This window comes from Homalodisca vitripennis, chromosome 7 (genome assembly GCF_021130785.1).
Source record: "Homalodisca vitripennis isolate AUS2020 chromosome 7, UT_GWSS_2.1, whole genome shotgun sequence".
In the NCBI taxonomy this organism is placed as follows: domain Eukaryota; kingdom Metazoa; phylum Arthropoda; class Insecta; order Hemiptera; family Cicadellidae; genus Homalodisca; species Homalodisca vitripennis.
The window spans coordinates 128734516-128749524 of record NC_060213.1 but is presented as its reverse complement, the minus strand read 5'-3'; the positions used below and the strand labels follow the sequence as shown (position 1 = coordinate 128749524).

At 36.0% G+C, this 15009-nt stretch overlaps 1 protein-coding gene across 3 annotated transcripts in view; it reads right to left on the bottom strand.

The window, feature by feature from the left end:
• Positions 1-15009, bottom strand: part of LOC124366308 (E3 ubiquitin-protein ligase Ubr3) — a 119320-nt gene that overhangs the window by 84994 nt on the left and 19317 nt on the right. For 2 of the 3 annotated variants that reach the window (XM_046822750.1, XM_046822751.1), the window contains exons 3-6: positions 11694-11822; positions 9276-9408; positions 4952-5066; positions 4148-4281 (exon numbers count right to left, since the gene is read on the bottom strand). In XM_046822750.1, coding sequence (XP_046678706.1) covers positions 4148-4281; positions 4952-5066; positions 9276-9408; positions 11694-11822 — 511 coding nt within the window. Of the gene's footprint in view, positions 1-2465; positions 2487-4147; positions 4282-4951; positions 5067-9275; positions 9409-11693; positions 11823-15009 lie in introns of those variants that run through there. The other variant, XM_046822752.1, reaches the window with a different exon arrangement.

Below are 15009 nucleotides of genomic sequence, written 5' to 3'. Positions count from 1 at the left end.
CTTGCAAAACCATTTGGATTGATTTAAATTAAACAATTTTCCAAGATTTGAAAATATTTAACAACATTCCAAGTAAGTGTAAGTCTGCAAAAAATACACATTTTCTAAAATGTGTGTGTTATTTGGGCTGGCAGTTCCATATAGTTCCACCGGCACAATCGAATACGAACATATCGATTGTTGATCAAGCTAAAACATCGTGCCGCGGCGTTAGGTTAGGTTATTTCACGTTATTTTGTGTTTCTCGGTCGGTAAATAACGTGAAATTAACCTAACCTAACCACCGCGTCGCGATATTTCCCCGTTATTTGGACTAAACATTAAAAAAAAATTATAATACATTAAAAACTGTTACGAAATGCTTTAAAAACGCCATCCAAATTACTATTTTGTTCCTGAAAAATGCAAATTTTCCCTGGGGGGGGGGGGGGCCGGACCGCCGGACCCACTTTTGGCGGGGGGGGGGGGGTGTGCTCCCCTTTTATTGGGGCGGCAAATTATCTTAAGCCTATAGGCGGCAAACTGGTAAATCCTGGCCCTGACCATGTTCATGAGTTAAGATATCAACTCAACTCTGCTATTTTTGCTCTCAAAAGAGTGAAATTTATAAGTACTCCTGAGGCAAAAATTATAGCTTATCATGGACTTTTTGAGTCACGTATTAAGTATGGTATAGTCCTATGGAGAAACAGTTCTTGCGAAAATCTGCAAAGAATCACGGTTCTACAGAAGAAAGATCTGAGAATCATAACTAACTTACAAGAATCTTAATATACTGAGTATTACATCCCTTTTTAGATGAGGGAACAAAAAGAAGCTTGGGGCCAGATCTGATGAGTAAGATGGATAATCAAGAAGTTAAAACCATAATTCGTGGACTTTCGCCATGGCAACCACTGAGGTGTAAGACAGTGTGTGTCTTAGTGAAACGGAGTTTCTTTTTCTGCAAATGTGGCAGTTTTTGTGCAAGTTCTGCCTTCAGCTTGCCAAGTAATGATGCATAGTATGCTCCAGTAATGGATTTTCTTTTTTGAAGTTGCCATCACTTTCACAGCTGAAAAAAACAGTTTCTGCTTTTTTTTGGAGCCGGTTCTCGCTCTGCAGTCTACTGTTTGGACTGTATTTTTGTTTTGGATGTATAATGATCCATCCAAGTTTCATCTTCAATAATTATTTGGCTCCAAAACTCAAATTTATTTCGCTTAAACTGCGCCAAAAGAGCATTGGAAACAGTCACTCAAACACGTTTTTTGTTTAACGTGAGCAAACGCATACAGCATATGGCACTTAACGTGCATATAGCTTTCTCATGTTGATTTAATATGTGACAATATGTAATACGTCCCAAACGTTCATCGTCTCCCAAGCTCTTACAGCGTCGTCTAAATTCAGCAGCCCAAAATTTAACTGTGGTAAATGATGGTGCAGAGTCCCCATACACAGAAGACAACTGATCTTCAATTGCGAAGACATATTGGCTTTCAAAAACAAATAATTAATGACAGCTCAATACTTAATTTTGTCCATTTCCACAAAAACTCACTAAAACGATTGTTACATAAAAACTGTGTGTCCTAATTGGCTCAAACATTGGTGAGTAACTTTCAACAGATGACCAAAGAAAATCAGTAGCTTATACTTAACGAGTGCTGCCATCTTCATTTGAGGTCAGAAACTTTTCAGACCACCCTTGTAGCCAACATTTATAATGATTTGAGCATGGGGAATACAACTAATTTTACACTTGAAATTTCAGACTGTAAATGGAAATTTAATAATGACAATTGAGGCAAAGCTCCTGGAGTCTGAGTGTACTTTTCTCCTATAGATCATTTTGAAAGAAACAACCACCTTGTAATCTGGATCTGCAGCATGTTCAATAGTACACACAGACTTTTTTATGAGCAGATAGTAGTTAAGTTTTCTAGGTGACTACTAGAGTACCACAAATTAGTTACATTTGTTACCCACCTTGTAATCTGGATCTGCAGCATGTTCAATAGTACACACAGACTTTTTTATGGATCTGCAGCATGTTCAATAGTAGTTTTAAGTTTTCTAGGTGACTACTAGAGTACCACAAATTAGTTACATTTGTTACCCACCTTGTAATCTGGATCTGCAGCATGTTCAATAGTACACACAGACTTTTTTATGAGCAGATAGTAGTTAAGTTTTCTAGGTGACTACTAGAGTACCACAAATTAGTTACATTTGTTACCCACCTTGTAATCTGGATCTGCAGCATGTTCAATAGTACACACAGACTTTTTTATGAGCAGATAGTAGTTAAGTTTTCTAGGTGACTACTAGAGTACCACAAATTAGTTACATTTGTTACCCACCTTGTAATCTGGATCTGCAGCATGTTCAATAGTACACACAGACTTTTTTATGAGCAGATAGTAGTTAAGTTTTCTAGGTGACTACTAGAGTACCACAAATTAGTTACATTTGTTACCCACCTTGTAATCTGGATCTGGCAGCATGTTCAATAGTACACACAGACTTTTTTATGAGCAGATAGTAGTTAAGTTTTCTAGGTGACTACTAGAGTACCACAAATTAGTTACATTTGTTACCCACCTTGTAATCTGGATCTGCAGCATGTTCAATAGTACACACAGACTTTTTTATGAGCAGATAGTAGTTAAGTTTTCTAGGTGACTACTAGAGTACCACAAATTAGTTACATTTGTTACCCACCTTGTAATCTGGATCTGCAGCATGTTCAATAGTACACACAGACTTTTTTATGAGCAGATAGTAGTTAAGTTTTCTAGGTGACTACTAGAGTACCACAAATTAGTTACATTTGTTACCCACCTTGTAATCTGGATCTGCAGCATGTTCAATAGTACACACAGACTTTTTTATGAGCAGATAGTAGTTAAGTTTTCTAGGTGACTACTAGAGTACCACAAATTAGTTACATTTGTTACCCACCTTGTAATCTGGATCTGCAGCATGTTCAATAGTACACACAGACTTTTTTATGAGCAGATAGTAGTTAAGTTTTCTAGGTGACTACTAGAGTACCACAAATTAGTTACATTTGTTACCCACCTTGTAATCTGGATCTGCAGCATGTTCAATAGTACACACAGACTTTTTTATGAGCAGATAGTAGTTAAGTTTTTCTAGGTGACTACTAGAGTACCACAAATTAGTTACATTTGTTACCCACCTTGTAATCTGGATCTGCAGCATGTTCAATAGTACACACAGACTTTTTTATGAGCAGATAGTAGTTAAGTTTTCTAGGTGACTACTAGAGTACCACAAATTAGTTACATTTGTTACCCACCTTGTAATCTGGATCTGCAGCATGTTCAATAGTACACACAGACTTTTTTATGAGCAGATAGTAGTTAAGTTTTCTAGGTGACTACTAGAGTACCACAAATTAGTTACATTTGTTACCCACCTTGTAATCTGGATCTGCAGCATGTTCAATAGTACACACAGACTTTTTTATGAGCAGATAGTAGTTAAGTTTTCTAGGTGACTACTAGAGTACCACAAATTAGTTACATTTGTTACCCACCTTGTAATCTGGATCTGCAGCATGTTCAATAGTACACACAGACTTTTTTATGAGCAGATAGTAGTTAAGTTTTCTAGGTGACTACTAGAGTACCACAAATTAGTTACATTTGTTACCCACCTTGTAATCTGGATCTGCAGCATGTTCAATAGTACACACAGACTTTTTTATGAGCAGATAGTAGTTAAGTTTTCTAGGTGACTACTAGAGTACCACAAATTAGTTACATTTGTTACCCACCTTGTAATCTGGATCTGCAGCATGTTCAATAGTACACACAGACTTTTTTATGAGCAGATAGTAGTTAAGTTTTCTAGGTGACTACTAGAGTACCACAAATTAGTTACATTTGTTACCCACCTTGTAATCTGGATCTGCAGCATGTTCAATAGTACACACAGACTTTTTTATGAGCAGATAGTAGTTAAGTTTTCTAGGTGACTACTAGAGTACCACAAATTAGTTACATTTGTTACCCACCTTGTAATCTGGATCTGCAGCATGTTCAATAGTACACACAGACTTTTTTATGAGCAGATAGTAGTTAAGTTTTCTAGGTGACTACTAGAGTACCACAAATTAGTTACATTTGTTACCCACCTTGTAATCTGGATCTGGCAGCATGTTGAGCAGTAGACATACAACTTTTTGAGGAAACTCAAATTTAACTGTCCAAAAGACTAACTCCTCCAGAAACGTCTTGTGTACCAAGACTTGTTGTAAGGCAGGGCAGTCTGAAAACAAATTAACAACTTACACAACCTCATAATGTTTGGTTTAAAGAATCTAACACAATATGAGTTGAATGAAAGAGGTTATAACAAGGCATGTCTTCCCCATGATTACGAAAGAGGCTGATGGAAATATTTCAAGGACAAATGGTTTTACTTATATAACGAGAATTCTTGAAGTTTTTATTAATGACATTCCGTAGTGAGATATATATGTTTCTTACAGTTGAAAGTTTTAAACAGTCTTAATCCTGAAATGTTACTTTACAATCATTTTAAAGATATGCTAGTAGTTTTTAATTTTAAATGTAGTTATATGGCACTTTTGTAATTGCTCTATGTATAATGTTATTGTTGTTGAGATAGACATTATTTATTAGCCTTAAATATAACCTGTGAAGGAACAGGATGCCTTCATTCAGTGATACAATACATCAGTAAAACAATGTTTCGAGATTTGTACGACTAGATGAATAAACTCAGTCAATGATAAATACGTTCAAATATAACGGAAGAAAAGCAATGTATGGTTAGAGTAGATATTCTAAGTGTCACAATATTTTCTAAATAAGTTTGGAAAATTCTGAACACAATGTGATTGTTTTGGACAGTGCACAGATCTGGCATTAAATCTTAAATAATTGATATTATTTAGAAAGTAGAAAAAAGGTACCTCTGTACTGAGGCTGAGGTTCTGGGTTGGGCAGAGAACGGAGAGCCTCCTGGTATATCCTCTGGCTCTCGGTCATGTAGGTATTCTCACAACACTCAGTCAGGTGCTTGTACAGCTACAACAGTTAAAAAACAATTGAGTCAATCTGACAGTCATATGTACTAAAAATGAGAAACATAGTTGGAAAGAGAGTGGAGAGCCTCCTGGTATATCCTCTGGTTCACAGTAATAAAGGTATTCTCACTCAGTCAAATGCTAATACACTGCTGTGTGTATTTCCAAACACAAGGATGATGTGGCTAGGCAGATAAGCAAGGTAAGTCACAGAGGTCAATAACCTTGTTCATCTTACATCTGCTCTGTATTAATGGACCAATGTCAATGTTATATACTAGAGGAGAGCTAGTACAAGTGTGTGTATTTCCAAACACAAGGATGATGTGGCTAGGCAGATAAGCAAGGTGTGTCACAGAGGGCAACAACCTTGTTCATCTTACATCTGCTCTGTATTAATGGACCAATGTCAATGTTATATACTAGAGGAGAGCTAGTACAAGTGTGTGTATTTCCAAACACAAGGATGACGTGGCTAGGCAGATAAGCAAGGTAAGTCACAGAGGTCAATAACCTTGTTCATCTTACATCTGCTCTGTATTAATGGACCAATGTCAATGTTATATACTAGAGGAGAGCTAGTACAAGTGTATGTATTTCCAAACACAAGGATGATGTGGCTAGGCAGATAAGCAAGGTAAGTCACAGAGGTCAATAACCTTGTTCATCTTACATCTGCTCTGTATTAATGGACCAATGTCAATGTTATATACTAGAGGAGAGCTAGTACAAGTGTATGTATTTCCAAACACAAGGATGATGTGGCTAGGCAGATAAGCAAGGTGTGTCACAGAGGGCAACAACCTTGTTCATCTTACATCTGCTCTGTATTAATGGACCAATGTCAATGTTATATACTAGAGGAGAGCTAGTACAAGTGTATGTATTTCCAAACACAAGGATGATGTGGCTAGTCAGATAAGCAAGGTGTGTCACAGAGGGCAACAACCTTGTTCATCTTACATCTGCTCTGTATTAATGGACCAATGTCAATGTTATATACTAGAGGAGAGCTAGTACAAGTGTATGTATTTCCAAACACAAGGATGATGTGGCTAGTCAGATAAGCAAGGTGAGTCACAGAGGTCAATAACCTTGTTCATCTTACATCTGCTCTGTATTAATGGACCAATGTCAATGTTATATACTAGAGGAGAGCTAGTACAAGTGTGTGTATTTCCAAACACAAGGATGATGTGGCTAGGCAGATAAGCAAGGTGTGTCACAGAGGGCAACAACCTTGTTCATCTTACATCTGCTCTGTATTAATGGACCAATGTCAATGTTATATACTAGAGGAGAGCTAGTACAAGTGTGTGTATTTCCAAACACAAGGATGATGTGGCTAGGCAGATAAGCAAGGTAAGTCACAGAGGTCAATAACCTTGTTCATCTTACATCTGCTCTGTCTTAATGGACCAATGTCAATGTTATATACTAGAGGAGAGCTAGTACAAGTGTGTGTATTTCCAAACACAAGGATGATGTGGCTAGGCAGATAAGCAAGGTGAGTCACAGAGGGCAACAACCTTGTTCATCTTACATCTGCTCTGTATTAATGGACCAATGTCAATGTTATATACTAGAGGAGAGCTAGTACAAGTGTGTGTATTTCCAAACACAAGGATGATGTGGCTAGGCAGATAAGCAAGGTGAGTCACAGAGGTCAATAACCTTGTTCATCTTACATCTGCTCTGTCTTAATGGACCAATGTCAATGTTATATACTAGAGGAGAGCTAGTACAAGTGTGTGTATTTCCAAACACAAGGATGATGTGGCTAGGCAGATAAGCAAGGTGAGTCACAGAGGTCAATAACCTTGTTCATCTTACATCTGCTCTGTCTTAATGGACCAATGTCAATGTTATATACTAGAGGAGAGCTAGTACAAGTGTGTGTATTTCCAAACACAAGGATGATGTGGCTAGGCAGATAAGCTAAGGTGAGTCACAGAGGTCAATAACCTTGTTCATCTTACATCTGCTCTGTCTTAATGGACCAATGTCAATGTTATATGCTAGAGGAGAGCTAGTACAAGTGTGTGTATTTCCAAACACAAGAATGATGTGGCTAGGCAGATAAGCAAGGTGAGTCATGGAGGTCAATAACCTTGTTCATCTTACATCTGCTTTGTATTAGTGTACCAATGTCTGTTTTATATTATAAATCATACACTTATTGCACTTGGTCTGTGTAATATATTAGTAAATGTCACATAAAAGTTAATATATTTACAACTTATGATTGTTATTAAATATGTATTTCTGATACATAAAAATGCCCTTATGATTGATTTTTTTAATTTTTTTTTTATATTAACATTAGAATAATTTATTTATAAGATTCTTGCTGGAAAACCGCTCAGCTGGTAGGCTATTTTTGATGTTTCATAAACATCAAATCATCTATCATAGACATAGGTTCAGTTTACTTTCATATACTGTTGTGACAAACATATTTTCAAACACTACCAAATATTTAGCAACGTTCGGGTATCTTAGAGATACAAAACTTTAGGAGAACACTTTTCAAACAATAATCTCCTTTGTTTTGAGTAGATACATTTTTCAAAAGACTCACACAAGATTATATTTTTCACGCCTAATATGTATGCAGATCATTCTGCCATACTAATATTGAAACAACCATACTACCATACTATGGTGAAACAAATTATATGCAACACATTATAATTGCCATGTTATACTTATCTTTTGTTCTAAAAAGTTGTCTGCTACACCCAAAAACAGCTTGCCATTTAAAAGTAAAATGGCTGCCACTACTAGAGTTGCATTAGTATAAACAGACTGTTTTTGTTGAGTTTATCTCCAGTTCACCTTCCTTTTTATTGCAGCGTCTAGTACCTGATGCTGTCTCAGACTTGACTCCTGGAATTTCAAGTCATGTTCCACTGAAGAGATCAATGAAAGTCGATGACGAAGAAGCTCAAGACGAACCTTTGCATTGTTTTGACATCAGAGACACCTATGAATAGGTGAAGTGGCAGTCTCATTGTCTCATCAGGTGCACAATTGACTACATTACGATGTTCTGATACGATCTCTAAGCACGGTGGAACAACCGAGTTTTCTACACATTACGTAGCTGTGGTAGGAAGGGTTAATTCAATTTGAACTGGAGCTAAACTCAACAGACTGTTTTTGTTTATTTTATTAAATATTTTGTTTACTACACAAAGTTATTAACCTGTTGAGGAGTAGCTGAAAGTTGTTCCAAAAGAGTACAGACGGTTATAGCCGTTTGATCCCAAAAGAGTTATGACCGTCCATGACGGGGTTGCTAAAACCATCAATATTGCAACTGTTTATGCACTCTAGTGGCGTTCTTACATACTATTTCAACTGTGAAATGTTCAAAGTAATTATTGCTGTACGGTGCTGGCTCCTAGTGACGGAATACATAATCACAGATTTGCCGCCAAATGTTCTGTCATTTTCTCGCGCCACGTCCATTTATAGGCTATACATGGAATCAAAAAACCCAAATGTTAAGGTTCACATCATGGACTTCCGAATTAACGTTATCAGACAGATACTGGAAGCACATGTTGCACCAAGAGAAGAGGCCGCAGCTGTGACACGTCCGTTGGGCGGAGCCCAGCAGTCGCTACGCTTGTCAGGTCGCCATTTCCCCCGCCCACTACCAGTAAGGGAAAATGGCCGAAGGAAGCTAAAACGCTGCTTTGTGTGTTCAAATACAACACGGGGTGAGCGTAAAAGGAAAGAAACTGCTTATGAGTGCACAAAATGTGAAGTAGCACTTTGTGTGTACCCGTGTTTTGAACACTATCATACGTTTGTAAAATTCTAAAAAAAAAACAAAATGTATGAATTTATCAAGTTTTAGATCCAAAAAATGCATTATTATGATATTTTGTAAGGTTTCAATACATTTTTAATGAAAACAACAAATATTTTTTCTTTACTCCCTGGAGTTCATTAAGGATAATTTTGCTTACTCTAGTATACACTAGGTAGGATGACGGTTATAGCCGTCAGTACTCCCCAACAGGTTAATCAAAAATATGAATTTTTACAAGTAAACAGAAGTATTAACATCCGGTTTCAAGAGTTTTAGTTAATATTAAATTTCGAGTTTTAAAAGTTATTTCTTGTATATTTACTGATTTTAGCAAATTTAACAGTCATCCAAGTATAACTATAAAATATCTGTCTAATGGCAATGTACCTGTGGGTTGGTGAGAGCTGAAGTCATGACTCTTCTCATGGCCGCTCCCATCGCACTCATCTCGTGCAGCATGGTCAGAAAGCTGTCTGCCTCCATAATGGCCACTATGTGAACGTCTGGCAGACCAGACTTGCTGCAAAATCACCACTTCCGTTATCACTATACAAAACTCCCCGCTCTCCCTTGTTTATGATGATCCTTGACCATTTGTCTATTTATGGACTCCATTAATCTCACTTAAATAATTAATCAGAACTTCCGATGGTTTTGACTCAGGTAAATAAAATACTCACGTGTCGATTGAATTTGAATAAATACTTTTCGTTACGAATCTTTACTCACTTATACAATCGGTCTTTAAATCAATTATATAAAATAATATACAAAATGATTCAGAAACAAACTAAATTTAGAAGATGATTTTAACAATTTTACTATAGAGAGATGACATGGACCGAGATGTTACCTACCTTTAATTTTGAACGCGACTTACGACCAACTGGTCAAGCGGTGGTTATCACCTCAGCGATCGTGGCCAATCAAAAAGGACTAGGGCTTGTGTGAGAGGCTAGCTAGCCCTGGAGTCAGCAATTTGTATCAGCAGTGCACAAGGCTAGCTGCACAATTCCAGTTTATGGGCTTAAACAAAGTACTTGGTTGCTGACGGGTCAAATTAAGAACTAATAAAGAGAAAATCGGTTTCTTATAACCTGGAATAATGATATACTGTATTAATTCTGATATCATAGTTAACATATGTTTGATCTATCAGTAAAGATTTACAAGCGAGGCATTACAGTTGAACTTTGTGATCTGAGAAAAGGAGTAAAGCATTTGATTGTGTTAGGCCTGATCTACTGGTGAACACATTGGATTTCTATGGGTTACCAGCAAAGAATCTGAACATGTTAAGATCCTAACTTGCAAATTGCACACAGGTTGTCATGATAAATGGAGCTTATTCCCTTGTGGTTGATATAAAGACAGGTGTGCCACCGGGATCTGTGTTAGGGCTTGTTTTGTTTATTATATTTATTAACACATTCGAGTCTACGCTCGAGCCAGACGCGAGCGCCATTGTTTACACCCCCGGCCGGCGCTCGAGCGTGACTCGAGCACAGTTTTGCCGATTGATATACGGAGTTGCTCGAGTGATATTCGAGTGCAGTCTGCTGCATTAGAAAGCCAGCTTTAATGGTTAGTTCAGAAAAATTCTGCTAGGCGCTACTACGTCATACCCGCTTGAGGCTTTTGTTTATCCACTGACGTGGCCTGGCGCGTCGTCAGTCTGTCTACGACAACAATAATTTTTTTAGCATTTGAAATTTATTGGCAATTAAAATAATTATTTGTAAATATGTATATAGTAAATGCCTTTAAAAAAATTGAAATTACTTGTTTTATTTATTCCAAAGTTAGTTTTCAAGTAACACAAGACATGCGGGAGTTTTTATTTTTCTTAAAAAAATGTAAGTTTTGAAATTTTTTAAAAAATTAATTAGATTTTATAGGAATACAGTTTTACATATCATTTTAAAGAGGAAAGATAGAACTTTCAAGAAAATATAATATCTTATACATAATATTTAACAGTTTTCTAAAAAAAAAATCTGAAAACCAATTCATTTATGCAGACCGGGTTATAAAAACAGCAAATAGAGAGCCAGACTCCAATGTGTTAATGATTTAAGTTTTAATGTCTCTAGTTTTACTACTATATATGCTGATGATACCACTCTTTAATTATTCACACAGATTTACTTTACTTGAAAAACTCGGTAGAGACCACCATGAATGAAACTGTAACTGGTTTGTCAACTGGTCTTTATTTAAATGCGAAAAAATAAAACAATTGTTAATAATTCTTAAGGATATTACTAGGCCTATCCTTGAATCTGTAGTTTCTGTTAAGTTACTGGGAATAATGGTGGACAACAGCCTATCTTGGAAACAACAAATTGAGTGTGTATGTAAAAGCCATTGTTATTTACTTATTGAGAAAATTTAAAATAATAGTGTCACAAATGTATATACCAACTTTGCATTTTTTACAGTGTTATTAGATATCGTTTCATAATTTGGGGTAATGGTATTAATCCAGTATTAATAATCCAAAAGAAAGGCTATGACAATTTTAGCAGACACACACATGTTAGATCATTGTAAACCTTTGTTGCAAATATTGGTGTTTTAACTGTTATAAATCTATATATTTATGAGGTATTAGTAGATGTAAGAAAAACGTCACAATGGTTTTGAAAAGAAATTATTTCATATTCAATTAGACGCAGGATAAGTCTCGGCATGATTGCCTCGGCAGTGCACATGAGGTCAGAAGGCACCGAGGGCTTGTTGACCTGGGCACGAGGCCCATGTCTATCACACTCACACAATGTTAATAATGATGCCAATGCTCACCTGTTCTCGCGCAAGTGTTGAATTAGACGCAGGATAACTCTCGGCATGATTGCCTCTGCAGTGCACATGAGGTCAGAAGGCACCGAGGGCTTGTTGACCTGGGCTCGAGGCCCATGTCTATCACAAAACCTACAATACAAACATGTCATAAGAAAACTTAACATTACAAATAATGAAATTTATCATGATAACTAATATTTTGGTGATGTGACATAAGACATCTTTAGTAATATTAAAATATTATAGTATCACCGAACATGCTGTTCACAAAACAATCAGTATTTGTGGTGATTAAATAATTACATAATTTGTTACGTTATTTATTACAAAGGCACAACAAATTTTACACAATAAAACTAAACATATCTCAACTCTATAAATCAATCTTGTCAATACACAACCCTATTGTATTACCTTGTTGAACCTTATTATAAATAGTAAAATATTCCTTATCAGATTTTGAACACTGCACTTGCTTGCATTTATTTATCACTCGTTCCTACCTAAAATGTTTATGTATACAAATGTAATGCAAATACATTTACATTACACAATTTAATGAAATTGTAATTATGAATTTGGTAAAGGCCTGCTTAACTTCAACGAATTGTTTGCGTAAACGTATTGTTTGAATAAATATCCTCAATATTGACACAAGATAATCATAGAAATATAGAGCAAATATATGAGCCAAAGCTAGATCTTGAATAAAAGCTAAACTTGCTTGTGTAACACGGGAGGACACTTGCAAAACAAAAATATATATATATATATATATATATATATATATATCATGTTTTCCTTTATATTTGAACCTTCAATAATTTACGACAAGTTTTATTTTAACTGTGGCATTTCTGATGAAACAATCAGCTGTGAAGTATTTGTTCACTGTTTATATTTCAGTTACATTTATTTTTCCTTTTTAGTTTAATAATTAGATATTTATACACCATTTTGGTCTGAAGTATGCCAAGACATGAACATTCATAAAACGTTTACCATATTTGGTTTTTATTATTTTTGTTCAAATAGAATTAATTCTTATTAATATATAGTATCAATTTGATTTGACAACTACTATCTTTCTGCCATGGTGGGAAACTTCAACATCATTCGTTACATGACAAGTTACCTTGATGCTGTATCCTGTTTCATAACAGTTATATGATGATGTTGATAACATTATTGATAACAAACAATATCAGTCTGTAAACTTAATTAGTAAACAAAAGCCATTATAGTTGGATAGACTAATAGACAAAACTAACTGATTTCCTTATTAAGTTTGGATCAGTACTAGTGTATTTTCTATTTACAAAAAATTTCCTACACTTTGTGATTTTATCACACTTATTTCTACATGTTTGTACACACATGAAGAACAATTGTATGTAGAATTCATATGTTTATTTCTTGTAATTATGATTGCATTTTAAAATATTTTATATATACTTCATTAGAAAATGTTATTAAAAATTTTGCCCAACATTAATTTGTAGGAATTCTACAATAAAACAAGTGAAAACTTCAGGAGGAAAACAGGGTCATTCCATTTTTTTCTATTTTTAATAAAATGTAACATTTTAAATGTATCTATACGAGGTGTGTTCAAAGAGTATCGTGAATTTTGTGTATTTTCAATAATTATTTATTTATTTGTGAATATCTATTTTGTCCCCTTCAAAGTAATCCCTCTGGGATATTATACACTTGTGCCAACGTTTTTTCCAATCTTTGAAACACTTAAAAAAATCATTTTTTTGTATCTTGTTCAGCTCCTCCTTCGATGCCGTCTCTATCTCGTCAATCGTGGCGTAGCGTTGTCCTTTCATGGGCCTCTTCAGTTTCGGGAACAAGAAAAAGTTACAGGGGGCCAGATCTGGGGAATACGGTGGCTGCGGTATCATTAGTGTGTTGGTTTTGGCCAAGAAGTCGTGTACAAGCAGGGGCGTTATCATGGTGCAAAAGCCAATTTTTGTTTTTCCACAAATTCGGGAGTTTCTGGCGGATTGCTTCGTGCAAATTGCGCATAACTTGCAGGTAATATTCCTTATTCACCGTTCTACCTTGTGGCAAGAACTCATGATGCACCATGCCCCTGCAATCAAAGAAAACTGTAAGCAAAACTTTCACATTCGACCGAACTTGGCGTGCTTTTTTCGGTCTTGGTTCGTGCGGCAGCTTCCATTGAGATGATTGAGCTTTGGTTTCCACATCATAACCATAAACCCACGATTCGTCACCAGTTAAGACTCTTTGGAGCAAACTCGGGTCGTCGCGCACAGATTCCAACATCTCATTAGCAATGTTCATGCGATGCTGTTTTTGATTGAAATTGAGCAATTTTGGCACGAATTTTGTGGTGACCCGTCTCATGCCCAAATTATCGATTAAAATCGAACGGCACGAGCCAATCAATATGCCTAGGTCCTCTGCAATTTCTCAAACGGTGATTCGAAGATTGGCCAATACCATTTTCTTCACTTCATCATTTTTTTCGTCTGTTGTTGAAGTGCTCGGGCGTCCGGCACGCTCTTCGTCGTTCACATCTTCTCGGCCTTCTGAAAACATTTTGTACCACAGATAAACGTTGCTTTTGTCCAAAGTAGCTTCTCCATATGCCACAGTCAACATTCGGAATACATCCGCACACTTAATTTAGTTTTTCACACAACATTTTATACAGGTTCTTTGTTCCATTTTTTTGAATAGGTAAAAATCGAAGACGAACCAAAACACGTGCAATCAAAGTAGCTGTCAACAATTAACTGAACATTCAAAATGGCCGAAATTGTCAACATAAGTGAGAGACATATGTACCAACATAACTTTGAATAAACGTAACCCGCGAAAATTCAAAATTCGCGATACTTTTTGAACACACCTCGTACATCAATTTATGGGGGAAAACAAGCTCAGCCCAGCTGAGAACTCTGGGGAGTAGGATCAGCTGATCTCTTTATTTTGTCTTTCTTGGATTGGATTGTTGGTGATCTTTTAAGTTAATATTATTAACATTTTTGATCTGTTAGGATTGCAAAGTTCTCTGCAAGTGAAGCGAGTAAGCTTATGTTTTTATGTTTGCAGTTGAGCTAAAGAGGGAAATGTGATGTAGGATAATTATTTACTGAATGTGTCAGAACAAGTGCAAATTCTACATCACGTCCAAATATTAGTTGTTTGAGTAGCAAGATAACTGTTGATGTGTTGCTTAGGTCTTGTATATTTAAGTAATTGACATGGATTGTGGAGATAACGATTTTCCTCAAGTGCAATGCTTTGCTACAACAAAGGAAACCAATGAGCATCTTTA